The sequence below is a fragment of the Harmonia axyridis genome, chromosome 7 (assembly GCF_914767665.1).
Source record: "Harmonia axyridis chromosome 7, icHarAxyr1.1, whole genome shotgun sequence".
In the NCBI taxonomy this organism is placed as follows: Eukaryota; Metazoa; Arthropoda; class Insecta; order Coleoptera; family Coccinellidae; genus Harmonia; species Harmonia axyridis.
In genome coordinates, this window is record NC_059507.1 from 22596208 (window position 1) to 22616923 (window position 20716).

The following is a 20716-nucleotide window of genomic DNA, read 5'->3' on the forward strand; positions in this document are numbered from 1 at the left end:
TTCAGTATTAATTGATAGACAGAAGAAACGAGGTAACTTTGAATCCTGTATCATTTCCCAGATTTTGTAAAAAGCCGTGTTTATTAGTTGAACCTCAAGTTCGAACTTTAGGCATTAATCTCGTTCCTTCTGTCTATCAATTAATAGTAAAATCGTTCCTCAAATAATCTTATTTATCGAAATAAGCTAATTTCTTCAACGACAACGTACTAATTTGAATGACAATTTGTTTGTTTGGATTCCGAACACTGACAGGAGTTTATTCATAATTTTAATTCAATTGTATCTATCAATTTCAATATTATGTAATTTCCAGTAATTTTAATATTAATAAAACGATTTGTCCGTAGTGAATCACAAAACCTTGTTTCAATCATTCCTGAATAGTGAGTCAAGTGATCATTCAAACTTTCATTCGTAACTTCATAAATATCCAACTACTCACTGAATAGAAAACTATTCACTGAATAATCAGTGAATACTCAACTATTCACTGATTATTCATGAATAGAAAAGTAGTCATTGATTATTCAACTATTCAGTGAATACTCGACTATTCACTGATTATTCATGAATAGAAAAGTAGTCATTGATTATTCAACTATTCAGTGAATATTCATGATTATTCGAATAATGCAAAATGCAATTATTCGAATAATTATTCAATGATTATTCGAATATTCAAATCATTCATTCATGATTCGCAGCCCTAGTCTGAAGGGAATGATAACGTTCAGGTTGTGAGTTTCGATCGGAGGTTTGAAGAAATTGAATAGGATTCAACCCCGATAGTCAATTCTCCAATAGAGCCGAATATCTGTCTCTGGAGCACCTTCTAATCATTATAAATAGTGTAGTGGCGAGTAGACAAATTTTCAATTCTGGAAAAAGTAATTCCCCGAGCGGGACTCGAACCCGCAACCTCCGAATCACTAGTCCAGCGCTCTAACCACACGGTTGTCTGGACTAGTGATCCGGAGGTTGCGGGTTCGAGTCCCGCTCGGGGAGTTACTTTTTCCAGAATTGAAAATTTGTCTGCACGCCACTACACTACCCAACGTTTGTCAAACAGTTGTTCATTCTAGTTCTACACTTAATCATTTACTTCGAATAAATTTTCGAATTTTTCCGAAAATCTGACAATTGATGATAATTTCATTGAATAATTTGATGAAAAGTATTTGATAACGGATAAAAGTAATAATTTCGTTGATAACGTGTTGCAATGTTCCATAATTACTTTGAAATCTATGCGCTACCATGTAACCTCCCTTGATGAGGGAGAACACTTTAGCCTATCGGCTGCTCAGATCGACCGGTGAGGGTCGGGGTTGTCTGCAAATATTGATAATTTGGCTTTTTTATTTGTTGGGCGCCAGGCTTGATGAAGCCAAGATATAATAATTACTACTATTTTTGACTGAAGGAAGAAATAATAAGAAAAAAATTTAACAATATATTTCTTTTGAAAAATATTACAAAAATGAAATGAAATAAAAATTGACAATAAATGTAACAAAACTAGGACAGTATTTAACTATGAACATCTACTGATTTTAAAGGGATTGTGGCGGCTTCTCATAGAGCCCCACATAGCAACAATAAACACAGCACTCTGTGGCCTAGAGGCTAAGAGTGTACACCCACTCACCGAGATGCGGCAAGGTGCCGGGTTCGAGTCCCGGCGGCTCCCGATTAATAATAAATTCCCCAAGCGTCTGTGACACGGCACACACAAATATACCAAAGTCACACTGATGAGTCCGGTGTGTGTGCCAGGGACGAAACGCATAAGTAGGCATATCTGAAATCCTACATTGGTGACCCCGACATGATGGCGGAAAGCTGCGGCGTTGGAGCGCAGAGGCTACTCACTGCCCCGCTCAACGTTACGGCTACTGGGGTGTTCATCGGACACTAGAGCCGATGGCACGCCAAGCCTCGTGTTTCCGTCATCACAGCACGCAAGCCCGACGTGATGGGAATGGCCGTCTTAACGATGTGTCCTGAAAAGCAGAAGGTTGATGCGTAGCTCCCATATATCTGCAATTTCCAACGAAACTCTAGACACCCATTCCCATGAGGGCAATACGTGCTCCTTGGTCTGCTGCGGTATAGCGGATCTGAATAGGCGGCATTCACCGTCCGCACGATGCCGCGAGGTGCAGCTCTAATTAGTCGGCAATCACCCGGCTGCACCGTTGACCTCGTAACACGCATAAGTTTCGTTCCTCCGTCACTGAGGAGGGAGTCATGTGGCGGCTTCTCATAAAGCTCCACATAGCAACAATAAACACCGCAGTCGGTAGCCTAGTGGTTAAGACTGTAGACTCACTCACCGAGATGCCGGGTTCGAGTCCCGGCGGCTCCCGATAATAATAAATTACCCAAGCGGCTGTGACACGGCACACACAAATATACCAAAGTTACACTGATGAGCAGGGCCCCCGCAACCGCGCGTTCAACGCGTGCACCGCACGCGGGCGCCACTCTTAAGGGGCGCCAAAATCTCTTATAGACCGCATGAAAATCCGAAAGACCAAAGATTTTTGAAAAAGATTTTTTTTATTTTTTCAACAATTTTAAACGTGCTAAGACATCTTTTACACATCCAAACAAGTTCCCGAACGTCACAATCCCTATAAAATAACCTCGGCCACAGATTGCAATTATACGATTCTTTTCGAGTAAACAAATCATAAATAATCATCCCTTTGTCGGTACGTGATTTCTTTATGGACCACCTTGCACCGGACGGCGGGCACCATTTCTTCGATCATCACTAAAACGCATATGGTACACATAAACAATCATAAATACCGAAGCGATAGCTTTTAGCCAGGGGAATTACTGAAACTTTCGCCACCATCTGTAGGAAAAATACTACATGTTACAGAGAATTTCTGAAACTACCAAAATCTGCTTGCTATGCTATAACAGCAGAAACCTATCCAAAGAATAGTTATTTTGTTTCGAAACGTTTAGGGGTTGAGGTCAAGACGCAAAAAATTAAAATACTCAGATAATTGGAAAAATTTGTATTTTGTGTAATTATGGTTTGTTTTACTGTTTCTTGTTGTGATTAAATTAAATTTTATGAAATGGTAAGTACCTATCCACATACAGTATTAGCATTTCTATTAGTCTATACAATTCTATATTTTTTTTCTGTTTAAAATGGTGCACATCCTAAATTAGCCCATACCTATATACTATAATATTATTTTTCGGCAACCGTCCGGGAAGTGCTCACTTCCCGGACGCTTTTTCTCTGAGAAAGTAGCATTTCCCGGCCTAGTCCGGAAAGTACGTACTTCCCGGACTAGGCCGGAAAAGAATCATAGAATCCATAGCAACCGAGATAACGGCTGACAGTTCATATGAAATTAGTTGTCAAAAATTTGCATGTTTTTTTATCGCAATCGCAATAAAATATGGAAAGCAGCAGCGATAGTGTTATTTTACATGGTTGCCGAAAAAATATTGTACGCAACACGCCCGAAAATGGTTTTTTTTGGACTCACAAACTTCCAGGACGAGCGTAAGCGAGAATTTTGTCTATTCGTCCGAAAAAAAACCCTATTTTCCGGACTTGTTACGTAAATTACTATTTTATTTGCTTCAAATAGGGAAGTATTGTTTGTAATCGTGAAAAAATTGAATCGACTTTGATATTTTGAATTTGTTTCCTGGGGCCACCATCATATTATACTTAATTTTTTTTTAATATGCACCCTGGATCTGTATTATTTATTTGATGTTCGTAGCCGTTTGACATTCTAAAAAAATTATATTTCACCTTTGCCAAAAATTAATTATTATAACAGGAACAGGGTATGTGCTTCAGATCGGTCTTAACTTATTATTATTATTGATATTGACTCCATTTAGGTTTAAAGGCTCGGATTCAAGGTTTAAATTCATAAAAATGAAAACATACGGGTTATTCTCAAAGGGATGGCGCAAAGTAAATCATGGGTGAATGTCCTTACCAATTTTGGATCAAGTTTTCCTTAAATTCTAGGAGCCATACAAGAGAAAACGACCTTCTGATGCAAAATTTCGAGAGCAAAAAAAAGCTAGACTTCAACAAAGGGAGAAGATGGCTGGGAGTATGGAATAATATTTTATAATTATTAATAATAATATTAATATTTTAATATAATATTATGAATAATTTAAAGAAGAATAAAGCTCAGGTTTTGAAAACTCTGCAGTTTCATTACAAAATTAAAATCAAATGCGGTTTTGATCGAATGCTTGAATAAAATAATGAAACATTTAAAAAATGTATTTTGCAACAACTGACAGCATAAAGTTCTTAAAGCATTCAATAAAGGTTGCTGATAGTTTTTTTAACCCTTCTACAAATAAATTCCTAACAAAAACTCAAACATTTTTTGCCGATTATCCTGCGACGTTTTTCTCCACTTTCCCCCCTTAAGGGGCGCCAAAATATTTTCGGCACGCGGGCGTTGATGACCCTTGCGGGGGCCCTGCTGATGAGTCCGGTGTGTGTGCCAGGGACGAAACGCATAAGTAGGCATATGTGAAATCCTACAGGATTATTGTGATTACTGTGGTCTCTTCATCTAGTGCCAATTTAGGTAAATACCTTGGGTATTCCTTGTTTGTACCAGGAAAATCATCCACAATGGCCAACTGTTCTGCGGCTCCACCAAAATGATCCAAGGGAGGATTTGGTCTCGATGTCGGTACCAGGAAAATTATCAACGATGAGGAATTGTTCAGCGACTCTTTCAGAAGAAGGATCCAAAATAGAGTTTGATCTCGTGGTAATTTCTTGATTTGATTTAAATATGTCGAAACTCCAATGGTAAGGCTTTTTCTTGAAAAGCCCGTTATAATTCTTGGTTTTACCACAGAAAATAAAGAGGAATCAGTATATGACAAAAATTTTGTTTGAATTCATGAGGTATGGCCGGAAAAAAAAATATAAAAAAAATACACAAAAATTGTTCGAGGGTAAAAAAAAATGTTGGGAGAAATAATTACAAAAAAAAATCATGAGTGTCAATGATTGAAATTAATAATTTTGAAAAAAAATTATATGACAAGAAAATTCACCTAATTCAATTTTGAAAAAAAAATAAGACAAGAAAATTCAATAAATTCAATATTAAATCAATCAAGAAAGATAAATTGAACATTTGAAATATTCCACATGACCACAAACAAGAATTGAGATTTCCTAGCTAGTGTAGAGGAAAAAAAAATGTTGACAGCGCGTCAAAAAAAAAATTAAGAACAAATGAAAATACTTCTTCATAAGAATATCGAAAAATAAATGAAAAAATAAACTAAAATAATAATCTGAATAGTATCAAAGATAATTAAAAAGAAATTTGATAATACTTGCCGACGACAAGATAAAATATTCAGAAACTATTTGGGAAGCCAGGAAATATCAACACTCTGCCTATGTTCACTCGAGTACGGTAGAAAATCTAATCCCTCGTATCCCTCGCGGAGATGGGAGGCATTGATCGTTACAACCAATCTTTCATTCGCTGATCACATTTCGTGATTTTTCTCGAAATTTTTGCGTTTGATGAAAAAATTGCAAGAGACAAGTTTGACAATGGAATGTTGTTTTTGAAAATATCAATAGTTTTTGAAAACTCAAATTTGTTATCTAAAAAAATTTGGTCCCGAAGGTAATAGGGCACTCAGATAAGGGTCTCCGAAGAAATATCAGTAGCAGATTATACATGACTAAAACCCCCCATATACCAAATTTCGTGAAGTTCGCACAGCCAAGGCCTGAGATATGGAAAAAAAGAACTTCATTTCAGGTGAAATTCAGGAGGCTATAATTCCGAAATGACATGGCACTGGACAAAAATGAAAAATACGGGTCGGCTTATTTCATATCTGCAATCACTGGTTGAATTTTGTTGCATTAATTTCGGGACACCCTGTAGAGTTTGGGTTGTGGTTATTTTGGCAGGTGACAAGTAGTAAAGGTGTATAAAATAGTACCCCCATATTCATCATGTTTGCTTGAAAAACTAGGCTTCAATTACCATAGTTCGAATAATCCGATTCAGGTCAAATATGCGCCGTTTGATAACTTGATAACATCATTATGCCTCTCTCATAGAAGACATAGTCATCAAGAACGTCCCTATAGATGAAAAATTGAGACAGATTTTCCCAAGCCCCTGTTGACCAAATTTTTTAACAGTAAAATTTTTTGCCATGAACAGGGCACCTCTTTTATTGGCCAAAGCTGCTTCCTTGGCGTTCTTAAAACGGTCCAATTGTTGACAGTGCCGTTTTGAGTTAACAGTTGTGCCGTGAGGGAGCAGCTCATATTAGATAATTCCCTGGCAATCCCATCGAAGACACAGCAAAACCTTCGCTTGACGTTATCGTAAATGATCCACTTTCCATCACCAGTAACTAACCGCTTCAAAAATGGGTCTTTTTGGTTGCGATTCAGTAGCGATTCGCAGATGGAAATTCGGTCCATGAGGTTTTTTTTGCGTTAACTTGTGTGCTACTCATACATGGAACATCTTGAGACCAGCCTCATGCAAATGGTTCCAAACGGTTTTTTTTTTGTGCAATATTTAGCTCTTGAGCAATCGGAACAGTGCTCACATGACGGTTGGTTTCGACAATGTCCATGATTTCATCGACATTTTCGATAATTCTTCCAGTGCGTGGTGCATAGAGATGAGCGATATTTCACGAACTGTGATTTAATCACTGATATCAGACTGTCACAGGTAGTCACGGTTCCGAAAAACGAATACAGAGCGTGATGGGATCACTGTTTGAACATTTCACAGATATTTTCGGGGCATATCAACGTCCGTGCAATCGTAAATTATGAAGCCAGCCTGATGTTTTTATTGCTTCGGAACCTTTGTCGGCACTTACTGATGCACTCTAGCAACATAAGTTCCGTGCGAACGATTGTTTTCGAAAGCCGGACAAATATTAACAGAACGTCGAAGCAAGCTAACTAATAAAAAAACTCAAATGATTCTATTCCTCAATTTTAATATGTCGTTGGTGGAGAATGAATAGGAATTGTATTTTTCTTTCGAAAAATTTATCAAATATAGTTAGAAAATTCGATTATTTAGGGACTGTTTTAACTACCCATTTCTGAGTTTTTTGTTGTGAAATTTTTAATTTTTCTCTTATTTTTTTGTTACAGTATTAGCCCCTTAAATATTTTGATATATACAATTATAAAATTAGTGTATTTTGTTTGGAGGTTGATTACTCATCATTATTATTAAATAAATAAATAAACGTCTGAATATATGCATATGGCTTATTATTTATTATTCGATGTCCTAAAAATCATACCTTTTCATTTAGAGATTTCACAATTCTTTGATTAGCTCAGAAATTAATAGAAAATATCAAATATATTTAGGAAATTTAATTATTCAATAACTGGTTTTACTATATTTTTGTACATTTCTGATTGTTACTTTTTCTGTTTTTCTCTTATTTTATTTGATGCAGTATCAGCCACTTAATATTATCAATATATATTCACATGTGAATTATTGTATGTGTAGGTATTATTTATTTTTCGATGTCCAAAATTATTCATATCCATATTCCACAAATCTGTTACCTCTAAATAATTAACAGAAAGACAAAAGATCTAAGGTTTGGGTGATTCATACAAATAATAATAACAAGCACGGTCCGTGCTTAGCGTTGTGAAACGTGAACGTTCCTGTTCCTTCATGATATCAGTGAAATTAAAGCGTGACGTGATCACTGTTTAGGTATCGGATTCGGTTAGCGTCCGTTCCGTGCAGCACTGGGAGTGGGGTGACCCAATACCTCCTAGACTGTTTTCTAGGAGGTATTGGGTGACCCCACTCCCAGTGCTGCACGGAACGGAGAACGGACACTAACCGAATCCGATACCTAAACAGTGATCACGTCACGCTTTAATTTCACTGATATCATAAAGCAACAGGAACGTTTCACAACGTGATCTAGAAATCACGGTATCGCTCATCTCTAGTGGTGCATCTTTGACATCAAAATTACCGAAACCGAATCGACGAAACCAAAATTGTACGTGATTGGCTGTTACATTATCAGGACACTATTTACATTTTCAGCCCTCCTGGCTTGCATTTTTGCCTTCATCGAAGAAAAATTATTAAATATAGTGTATTTCCTTCTCTTTGCTCGTGTCAATCTTTGTAGTACGAAATATCATCTTTCTAACACCATCTACTGGAATCCGATCGGAATTATCCTACGTGAGATACAGATAACCAAAGCCAACTATTGGAAAAATAATGGATTTCTTTTTACAACACCTAAGTCACAAGACAATACAAAATTAGCGTCAAGTAGCCTTCAATTTCTAGATTCATATTTAAATATGTTCCAAAATATGTTCAAAACACTAACAAAAAAAAAAGAAAGTGATATGGAACTGGCATATCAGACCCGAAACTAAATGAGTCTTGTACCTATGGATGACGAGAACCCCTAAGCTCCTGACTCCAAATCACTACTTTCACAATTTTTTTCTCCATGTTCTGCCTGAAGTTTCTATTGCTTTGGTGACGCTATAAACATGAAATTTTGCATGGGGGTGTAATTGTTTTTCTTCATATACACACTAAATTTCATTTGTGGACACTGAAATATTAGGCTCGAATTTTTTAACGTTGAGACATCAATTCCCATGGAACTGCCTAAGAGATATCGTTCATATGAAAGACCCTTTTTGATTTTCAACAAAGATTTACCCCCTAAAAACTTCCGCACTTATTTGTTGACAACTTGGATATACGAGTATGTTCAATGTTTTCTATCTCAACTAGGTATTTTAGAGTAAAATATTGTGTGTGTGTGTGTATTACAAAAATTACAAAATACGATGTAAAATGTGATCCCTACCAATAATCCATTGCAGAAAAATCAAAAAGAGGTGTTCTTCAATCAGTTCACCTCCGAATTTGGCAATCGCATGAAAAATAACAGTTGTATTGATGTTTGTGAGCTTTCTCTCTCGTTTTTCCATTATCGTACTCAAGAAATATGGATTTTTTAAACTGAGCCATAAATAAGGAAGATTTATAATTCATGTCAAGCATTATCGTAAATACATGAATGACTGAACAAAACGGAGGGAAAGATATATGATCCCCAATAGGCACTCGACCCGAAAGATAGATATTGTTTTGGTTCAAACGCCCGAATCTATAAGCGGAATTCAGTCACTTTCTACTGAAAAATAAAACAGCTACATAAGATTTAAGAGCATTGTGTCTCATTGTTGCGATAAAAGTGGGATACATTATTTTCACTGAATTTTTATTGAAATTAATGGAATATTTCCATTGGAAGAACTGTTTTCTGTACCAAAATTTTGACAGACAATAGATAAATCCGTGACATTAGAATTCAGATTAACAACCTCACTATAAGGAGCATGAAGCGCGCGGAAATGAAAACATATCAGTGATACGATATTTCACTCAATTCGCGAGTTTCTCCACAATGAACGCACTTCTTATGTTCTATAGTGACTCAACGTTCCATATTAACCCTAAATATATTGAAATAAATACCTAAATATATCAGAAATTCATAAAACAAATTTCAAGCGCACCAAACGACGTGAAACAACCAATGACACTAGGAGAGCAAAAGTTGCCAAACCCTAGATATTAGCAGGTAGAGACAGAAAATAATAAATATTCTGCTCAATATAGATTCGACAATTATGAAAAATATCGGATTCCAAATATTCAAATTTGTATATTTACTCGGAAATCACTCAAATAAATATATTTCATTCAATATAAAATACATTCATAACGATATAGTAACATTGTGGATTTGAAAATATATCACAATCTGACAACGTAATCTAACCACATTGGGGACATGTAAAAATTGCGTATACTCCCTCTATCTATGTTTATTACTCTATGTAAATGACAACATAATAATGAAATTTGTGTGAAACAGAAATATTCCCATACGATATTTTCTAGAAAGTATATATGTCAGAATAAACGGATTTGCCACAATATTAGAGACATATATTTCCTAGCTCCTCCCCTCGAAGAAAAATCCTGGCTACGTCAATGCCAACTATATGCTGCTACATGTCCGCTTTATCATCTGTTGATAGGCAGCCATACAATTTTGCAGCCTTTTATTTAAACGGAAATAGCCATCCAGGAAACGTTGATAAAGCTTGTGTTCAGGAAGAAACGATGTCCCTTGTCACCACTCGTGAATACAATATTAAATGAGACTGAAAAGGTAGGTATACAGTGTGCATCAACAAGAGATCTGAGTTAGGGATGGTCTTTTATTTGGAAGGTTCCAGGTTAACTGTTATCAAATGTTCGCATGAAATTTTGCGATGAACACGATTACTCTATAGAAAAAAGGATTAGAAAACTGACAATTTCAGAGAGTCTTCTGAGATTTCATTTTTTTTAGCCTACACATTTAAAACTGAACTCTTTTACGAATTTCGGAATATGTCAGTTTTGGGTTGTGCTAGAAGGTAACTGATTGCATGTTAGTTTTTGATATAGAATATTATCTGAGAATTCCAGTATACTAACTGACAAAGAAACTGCAACAGCCAGAAGGAGCTGTTTAAATTTTAAATTTTTATGGTAAAACATATACATATAGTAGAGCAAGGAGAGAATGATTGAAATATGAAGAAAAAAAAGAAGGTTTACAATTTCTTTCAATAAATTTATTAATAATGTGTTTGTCCACCGCGATTATCTATACACTCCCCAACAAGTCTCGGCATTGATGCAATAAGATGGTCTATTTCTTCTTGAGGAATACTATCCTAAGCTACCTATACTCCATGTGTCAGAGCCGCCGAAGTCCGTCGGGGCTGGGGTACATTTCCAAGCCCATGATGTCACAAACACGCTCTATGGGCGAAATATCGAGGAATCTAGGCGGCCATGGCAAAAGATTCACATGGGTCGCTACGAAAATGTTCAAACTAACTCTTACAAAATGAGGTCGGGCATTACCTTGCTGAAATATTGGATTCTGGAGCCATTTAAGCTAAGGAAGAACATATGGCTTCACTTTTTCTTGAAGGTAACGCAGCGCTGTCATGTTACCTCGAATAAAGACTAAAGGTGACCGACTAGCGTGTGCAATAGCACTATTTACCATAACGCCTATTCATTCGGTGTACATGACGCTCAACATCAAACTGATGTTCACGTCTTTCTACCCGACGTCGTCTAACCCTTGTTTGGCCATCATGTGCACCCAAGCAGAATCGAGATCCATCAGAAAAGACGACCTGATGCCATTCCACATTCCACTGTTGACGTGCTCTGCACCAATGTAATTGTTGCTGGCGATGGTCAACCGTCAGAAGTAACTTTTCAACTTATCAAAATGGAGTCAATAATGCTGCAGTCGAAAAGACCTTATTGGCCTTGTTCTCCTAACCACTCATCAGCCAAAGATCGAGTTGATGCAAATCGATCTCTAATGGCCATAAGTCTTAGACGTCGATCTTGAACGTAATTTGTACCCCTTCGAAGTCCGGTGCCTTCTCTTCTTCGATTTGGGGCATTATCAAACCACGATTGACAACATCTCATAAAAGTTTCTGTTCGTACGGTTAGCGATTTCTCGAAATGACAACCTTGCCTCTTGTAGACTAATAATTCGACCTCTTTCAAATTCACTTAGCTGGTGTTAACTTACGCGTACATATGCTCTAGGCATTTTAACAACAACTAAACATCAACTTTGGATCTCCTCGAACAGCTGGTTTGTTATAAAATTTAAAAAACTTACAATAAACGACTACAATATTCAAGTAACAAAAATTTTTCACATGGAAAAATTTTCACGATTTTTTCTCCAAATTCAATCATTTACTTGCTATATGTTTTACCAAGAAATATTTAAAATTTAAAAAGCACTTTCTGGGTGTTGCAGTTTCTTTGCCAGTTAGTATATTTGGAGATGTTCCTGTTTGGAGGATTTTTAGACTGATAGCAGCTGGGTGCTCTTCTTCTTCTTCCTCAGCCTTGATTATTCACTCCTGGACATTGGCCCCTTTCATGTTCCTCCATGCTATCCTGTCCTGAGCTATCTGAAACTATCTATTCCCCGCATATTACCTTATAATATTAAGCCATCTTCTCTGTGATCTACCGCACAAGTTAATTAAGTGTTCAGGATATAATATTTTTCATGACATCAAAGTTCAATGTGGACTTCAGATATTAGCCATAGGAGCGGGGGAACTATGCATGCCTTTTTTTAAGATTAATATTTCAGCTACCGGGTGGCAAACATAGCATACCCACTTATAAAGCTTCAGATTTTGGTCACTGGAGGGAATACCAATGTACAGGTCAAGAAGTTATGAGAATTTTTCATTTCACGCCATTTTCCAATTTTTTCTTATAGATTCAAAAGTGTTGAATTTATGAGGATACAGTTTTCACCAAATTGATAATCTCAGAAATAGAACCCGAAAGTGTGTCATTCATTTCTTTTCTGGATCAACGGGATTCAGAAATCCCCTCACAGAACAACAAATTCCCGATACAGTAACTGAGATAATGAATTTATTCCATTTGGCTTCCACACTGTATATTGTGTTGAAAGAGTCAAGTTATTAACATGAATACTTATTCGAAGAAGCTTCCAAAACCTCCTCACTCTTTTCTCATTCAATGCCAAATCTAGGTCAACGAAAAAAATAAATTCAAATGGGTACAGCCAAAATGATGACACTCCACCATTCCGGCTTGAGGTAGACTCCAAAATCTAATTACATTTTTTTTTGTGCGGCAACGAAACGACAGTTAATATTTACCGCTTATATCCAAGCAGTGGAGAGAAGGAACACCTGGAAACGGCACTAAATCAACTAAATTCCCGAAATAAAGAATACCACTTTCTTGAGAGAACACACTCCAGAAGCCAAAAACCTACTTATAACACGTGGTTGTAGATATCTGCGATACTGTGCCCACTTTATGGACTAATATACATAATATAGTCCCAGCGTTGCGCTAAGATACGGTTTGTTTTTTATTAGCCATTTCACGGTGGTTTATTTGATCGCTCCCCGAGCTGTTTTAACCACACACTTTCGGCAGTAAGCTCTGAATTTCATTGGCATTTTATAAATGGGAGTTCGGGTATATCTACGCTTAATTCAGGGCGTCGTATTTCACCAGATAAATGTGGATTATGATCCCGAGAAATTATATTAAATCTTCATTTGCGGATATCAGGTGCCGAGATGATGAGGGGTAGAGAGGGGGTTGTTGAAGCGGTATTCTGCCTTTTTCTGGCGCCCGTTTCTGGGTTTCATTTCGAGTCAATGTCTCTATCTTTCAGGTTGAAGATTAGTTTTCAGTTGCATTATAATGATAAGGAGGTTAATACAAAATTTTGAGAGGTCTGTTGATCTAAAAGATTGAAAAAAATGTGTAGTTAGAAACGTATGCAAAGTGTTATAAGTGCCTTTTTTTGGCGCTGTTTCTACGTTTAATTTCGAGACAATGTCTTTAACTTGCAGGTTGATGCTCTGTTTTGAGTTACGATATAATGATGAGGAGGTTAATACAAAATTTTGAGAGGTCTGTTGATCTAAAAGATTGAAAAAAATGTGTAGTTGGAAACGTATGCAAGGTGTTGTAAGTGCCTTTTTTTGGCGCTCCTTTCTACGTTTCATTTCGAGACAATGTCTCTCACTTGCAGTTTGAAGGTAAGTTTTCAGTTGCGATATAATGATGAGAAGGTTTATACAAAATTTTGTGAGCGCCTTTGATCCGAAATATTGAAAAAAGCATGTGGTTAGAAACGTATGCAGTGTGTCATAAGTGCCTTTTTTAGGCGCTCGTTTATGTGCATCATTTTGAGGTAATGTCTCTAACTTGCAGATTGAAGGTTAGTTTTCAGTTGCAGTATAATTAATGATGAGAAGGTTTATACAAAATTTTGTGAGGCCTGTTGGTCTCAGATTGAATAAAGTATGTAGTTGAAAACACATACAGGGTGTTAGTGAATGAGTGATTCAAACTTCAGGGGGAGATTAATTCAGGCCAACCGAACAATTTCGTAGCAAATTTTCATCCCTTCCGAATCTGCAATTTTGAATTTAAGAAAAAGTCGAACTGCCATATGTATGGAATCTCCAGTCAAATTTAGCTCATTAACGAACTCGACCAGACCATGCAAAATGATAGCTCGTTCCGTTCGAAGAACGAACGCTTAAAAATTCATGATCCTGTATATTCATAGAACTAAAACTGAGTCAGATGTCATTTTGACATTCAACTGGTAAATGAAGTATTAACGTTTTCTGGAAATCTTAAAATTCAGGAGATTATTGTATTTCTTCAACTTGATTAGTGAAATTCACTCAACTTTGAATAGATGAGTGCACAAAAGTCCAGTACCAGTGGTTCCATGAAATTCGCAATGTGAGTTCAAAATAAACCAATACTGTTCGAGGTTCTGTCAAAATGGCAACCGTCACAATCATATTTGTACTCTCGCTTGTAGGGATTTTGGAAGCCGTGACTATAAGCAATCACTCTTTAGGAGAATATTCTTTTATGGCCCTCATCGGTACATACACTGATCAGAATTTTCAGTTCACTTCTGCCTGTGCTGGTTGCGTTGTATCGAAAAGATTCATCCTCACCACAGCACACTGCTTCAGACCAGAAGAGAACTGGGTTGCTCTCGTGGGTACAGTGGCACACGAAAAATACGCAGCTAATATAGAAAAGTGGCTTCTACACCCCCACTACATTTCCACAGTTGGTGAGTAGAAACAAAAATTCAGCCTGAAAACTTGTATAGTTATAATTGAACGCCTTCACAAGATTGAAATTCTTAAATTCATTTCTCGTGGGGAGTGTAATTACCTTGACAAATGAAACTATATTCTGAAACACTAAAAAGGCTTTAATGTTTTTCGACTAAACTTGAAAGGAATGTTCTACTAGGTAAATATAGTAATTGATCCAAATTTCAGAGAACAGAAACACACAACAAAGAACAGAACAAAGGTTGAAGGCATTTTTTTTTAATCCTAATGTGTTACACCATTCTTATTAGCTTGACACCCTTGCACCATTTTTGTCATGGATTCCACCAGGTGATCGATTTCCTTCTGGGGTATTGGATCTCAGGCAATCAATTATTCATGCAGGAGAGCTTCTTTTATTGTGGAGATATGCCTAATTGATTCAGTCTTCCACCCACCATCCTACACATCTTCAATAGGCGAGAGGTCGGGAGATCTGGGTGGCCTCGTCAAGATAATGACAACCTATTAAAAGCCTTAAACAAAATGCATTACAATTTGGGGACGGGGATTATCTTGTTGAAAAATCCTCTAGTTTCTGAAGGAATGAAAGGAAATGGAGTTGTATTTTCTTCTTCTATATCTCCTATATACCCGTACACATTAATATTGCCTTAGATGATTACCAACCAAGACTGACCAGCATGCATTCCCAAACAGAAATCGTCACTCAAGACCACCCTATATCATTCCACGTCCTAATACAGTCACTCCAAACGTTGCTGTCGATGACGAGCCGTCAGCAAAAGCATAAGATGTGCACAATAGGACTGCAAGCCAAGAGCTTCCATTCAACAGTGATCAGTACGAATTAAAAAACGTCCTTCGTTTAAAAAACATTGATCTCTAGTTATAGGGAAAGAAATATCGACTTTTGAAGCAGAATTCAATTATTTTCAGATCTGAACCTAACAGTGTCAGGCAAAAACATAATCGAGAGAATCACATCTTTACATAATAATATTCTTGGTCTCAAAATCAAAAATTAAGTAATCACTATCACAAGTCAAAACAGCCAATTCCTTAAATTAAATGCAACACTAAGACATACCAAATTTGATTGACGTATTGTTTTATCTTCTTTAATTTCAGGAATTGGTTGTTTTGATCTTTAATAGTGATTACCTTTCTTCCAATTTTGAGACCAAGCAGATTTTCAGGTATAGATGTGACTCTCTTGATTCTGTTTCTACCTAACTTTACACTATTACTAAGGTATGAGTTCTTCCAATTTTACTTGAAACACTCTATAAAAACACTTGCTAGATTTTCAATGGGTGTCATGCCGCAATCATGAGCGTACGCTTTTTGAAGCTCAGAGTTGAAATCAATATTTATGGGATTGCATTGTATTAAATTCTGATATCGAATCTTTTAGATTATTCGCGACGTGAATAGCCTTTCTTTTCTCACGCTCTGCTTGTCACATAATTAATACTACCATATTATACTACTGTATTTCAATTCGATTATTATATATTCTCGACCTGTAATAAACTAGCAAACTACCATTATCATTTATGATTACATGATCGTTGCATCAAATTATTTATCTACTCCTATTGAATTATATACTCATTATTCAACTGCTTTTGAGCAATTAATAGTGTCTTTTAACAAACAACGTGAGTTATAATAAATCACTTCTATAACTCACTATAATAAGTCGGAAAATATGGATCTGTACTTCTATACTTCTCTGCTTCTATTCGATTGGCCGGAAGGGAACATTCCATTATTGTTATTGAGAGGAGGAATGTCCGAGGGAATGTCACTTTAATAATTTTGACGTTTTCAAATTAAGTTGGTATCTAAATATTGTGAATGTTCTGCTGAAAACGATTAATTCAGATAGTGAAGTTGAAATATTATATAGGTATACATTTCCAAAAGACAAACAGCTAATGTTACCATACAAATTACTTGCCAGAAAAATATATAAAGGAGTTTGAAAAAATTTTCAAGATTGGTGTAGCAGTAAGATTATTAAGTCATCGTTTACAGGAAATGTTTTTTGGTATATTTTAATGCATTTTTATAGGCAACTATTAAGGTTTTTCAATAAACACACATACGTTTATTTCCCATTTCTAAGTCTGTATTTTTTTCTTAGTATTTATTGATATAGTCGTAGATAATGATTAGTATTCAACTTGCGGTAATGGTCATAACTCACTCGATGAATTACAGCACTCGCCTGAGGCTCGTGCTGCAAACTTCATCTGTGTGAGTTATAACCTACATTACCGCTCGTTGAATAATATACTAAAGAGCACAGAAGTGTTTGAGACAAACTTGAATATTTTCTGTCTGAAGTTGATGCAAACTAGTAATGACATTGATCAAATTGATCAGAAAATGTAGGAGAAATTTTATTGGTAAATCTCACGTAGTGTTTTTCGTATTCCACCCAAAATCTTTTCTTCTGTGGTATGACCGTCCTTTAGGATGCGACATAATTTTCTTCAATACTTCGAAAGTTACTGCAGGAATTTGAGATTTGATTCATCTTCAGTTTTTCAACATCTCACAGAATTAGGCCAAACATCATTGTCGGAGTCGTCAAAAACCTCTCTCATTTTCTCGATGACTGTAGAATCTTTTGTGGGTGTTTGGTTAATAGTGTATTCGACTGGCTGCACCAGTGCGAATTAAATCGAGCTAATGATGTAATTAGCTCGATAAAATTCTAATGAATTCTCAATGGTACAGCCAGTCAAATACGCTATTAATTTTCTTTCACTTACAATCGGTAGCTAATCTATGGATTTCTAACCGTCAAAGCAGTCAAGAAGGGAATCATTACATACGTGTATAATCAAAACATTCTGGCTTCCTTCAAGTACCTTTGAATATACACTGCTCAAAAATTGATAGGAATCACTTACTTGTTCTGAATTTATTTCTGAAATATTCGCTTCAAGATTATAAATTTAGTCAGATATCAGAGTATTTTCAGTTGATAATATGATTCACTTGAGAAAAGAATGAAAAAATGGAAAGTTGCAGAGAAAAAAAGACTTTATTAGGAATTCTCAAAATTCTGTGTTTGAATAACATAAAAATTTTATGATGAAACCACAAGAAGGCTGAAGTTTCGGTTAAGCTAGTACCTAGTTGGTCCCCCATGAGCTCGTCTCAAGCATTCTACCCTACGAGGCATACTTTCGATCAAACGATTTATAAAATTTTTTGGGGCAAATTCGTCCAAATATCCCGTAAAGCGTTAGAAAGATCCTCCAGGTTATTGATCGGTTGTTCTAAGGTTGACAATAGTCTAGACATCTCAGACCAGACATGTTCGATGCAATTCATGTCTGGAGAGCGAGCTGGCCAGTCCATCCTATCAATAGCATGAATTTCTAGCGCTTCATTAACCAGACGACTACGGTGTGGACGGGCATTATCGTCAATTAAAATGAAATTCTCGCCCACGGCAGCCGCAAACGGAAAAATTATGGGTTCAATAATCATATCGTGATATCTCTGGCTGGTCATGGTGGTGTTCTGCAGAACAACCAACTCTGTGCGTTGGTTCAAACAAATGGCTCCCCATACACATATAGAATCTCCGCCAAAAGCTGTTGTGGGTACCATAAACTGTTCTGCATACCTTCGACCTCTTTCCCTCGAAGCAAGAATACGTCCATCGGAGTTGACCAAACGAAATCTAGACTCATCCGTAAATAAACATCGACTCCAATCTTCAAGTGTCCAATTGCGGTGCTCCTCAGCCCATTGCCGTCGATGAACCCGGTGTTCCCTATTCAAACGGGGATGTTGTACCCTCCTATGTGCTCTCAAACCACGAACATGTAGTCGTCTTCTTACAGTCTGGTTCGAAATTAGAACTCCTGTTGCAACTCTCAGTGATCTATTGAGCCGCGACGCCGGGTAAGTGGGATTTCTCCTGGCATTGAGGATCAAAAGACGATCTTGGGCAGCTGTTGTACTGAGCTGCCGACCTCCCCCATGAACATAAGCTACTGAGTCGTTTTGGATGAACCTATTCCAAGCCCGACTCACGACACTTCGCGAAACATTCAACCGCCGGGACACTTCTCGCTGGGACAAACCTTCCTGTATCCACCGTATGATTTGGTCCAGTTGCACAGGAGCCAAACATCTTCTCGGCATGACTGATAAGCTGATATTGTTCTCATTTCTTCAATTATTGTCACCTTATGTGTTCGAACGAGAGAAAAAAACAGATTTAACAACAAATACCACATTGCTTTTCACTCCACCTGTAACAGCCTACAGATAATAATCGATTTTGTGAACAAGAGCCGATGAAGTGAGGAAGACTTTGATATAATCAACTCAAAACATCTTACTTTTTCCTTAGAGAACATATAATGTACAGATATTCACGAGATAACTTGAAAAAAATACAAATGAAGAGAAGTTCATAAGTGATCCCTAGCAATTGTTGATCAGTGTACTATACTGGTTCTTAGATCCCAAAGTGACTTTTCTTTCCTTTATTATATAATCTTACTCGAGCATCGATCTCTTGCCATTATTCAAAAATGGCGGTCCTTGGCTCTGGATCTCATTTGTCTGTCTAGGTTTTCTACCTCCGACGGATGACTTCGATGAGAAAGCACACATTTTGAACGATTTCAGAACAAATTCTCATTCCTCAGACTTCTCCCAATATTTCTGATCATAGATTACGTTGGTGAATTATTGCCCGTTCAACGCGCGTTGAGCGCTCTCATTCTGGGATACTCTGTATATGCGTCAAGTTCGAAAGAGTCTATATACCTACTAGACATTCTGTAAGCAGAATATTTGTTTCTTTATTGCCATTTTTATAAAACCAACAGTAATCTTAGAAATTCTTCCCCCCCCAGATGGAACGTACAACGACATCGCCCTGGTAGTCACAGAAAAATACATAGACTTTGAAAGATATCTAGTGAGACCAATAACCATTAAGAAACTCCCCCAAGACCTACTAGAGTACGACATGATCTGTCAAATGGTTGGTTGGAAGACCGTTAAACCAGAGTCGCTGACAGTAGATCAAACATCAAGCGATTACATCAAACAAGCCAACGACCTAGCAATCATCTACAGCCTTGAGAAGATCTTTCTGTCTACTCAACAGTGCTCGTCGTTAATGGAATTATTACCAGATGTCAGTCTGATGCCTGATGAGAGTTTTCTGTGTGTGAGGCACAGCGATGATTTTGTCAATGAATCTCAGTACGGCTTCATCGGAAGCCCCTTGATGTGCAAGGAGGAAGTTCTTGATGAAGAATGGAAACTGATAGGCTTGAAGCTGAACCAGAGGAATGTAGAAAACGGCCTCCCGGAGTTCTTCCTTAACATCCACATGTTTCAGGAGTACGTGATCAACAGGATGGAAAACTCTGACGTTGAACCGTTCAAATATTTCTGTATCGTTAACATTTGTAATAAGAAGTTTTCTGTTTCTGGGGAGCATTGTTTAGTTGGAAATGTTAAGGATTGTTTCAATCTGGAAATGCCACGAAAGTTTTATTTTCCGTTCAGATCGAATAGTGGGAAAATATTTGAGGTGATGTCCCAGATATTCTATACTAACGTAGCAATTCCGTTGATGTTTGGGAGATTGTTGATTAAAACCATGTAATTATTATTGTACCTTAATTATTTTATTTTCGAATTTACGATTAAACAATTTTGTAAACTTACGATGAAACAAATAAAACAATTATAAACTGTACTGAAGAAAAACTAGAGTCTCTCGAATAAATTGGTATTGAAAAAAAAATGAATGAAGATTAATTTATTTCTAATTTTCAGTTCAACAACTGACAATATGAAAAATAATGAATCAACGGAATCAAATCT

The 20716-nt window shown here is 36.7% G+C and overlaps 1 protein-coding gene across 2 annotated transcripts; it reads left to right on the forward strand.

Annotated features, from left to right (window-relative positions):
* Positions 1-14327: 14327 nt before the first annotated feature.
* LOC123684785 (transmembrane protease serine 2-like) lies at positions 14328-20640 on the forward strand. 2 transcript variants are annotated; one of them, XM_045624232.1, is made up of 3 exons: positions 14328-14480; positions 14563-14826; positions 19732-20640. In XM_045624232.1, exons 2-3 carry the CDS (start codon positions 14616-14618, stop codon positions 20493-20495), a joined length of 975 nt encoding a protein of 324 aa, XP_045480188.1. In that variant the 5' UTR covers positions 14328-14480; positions 14563-14615; the 3' UTR covers positions 20496-20640. The 2 variants fall into 2 exon arrangements, with proteins under 2 accessions (XP_045480188.1, XP_045480187.1); XM_045624231.1 differs by having other exon boundaries at positions 14328-14826.
* The last annotated feature ends 76 nt before the right edge of the window (positions 20641-20716 follow it).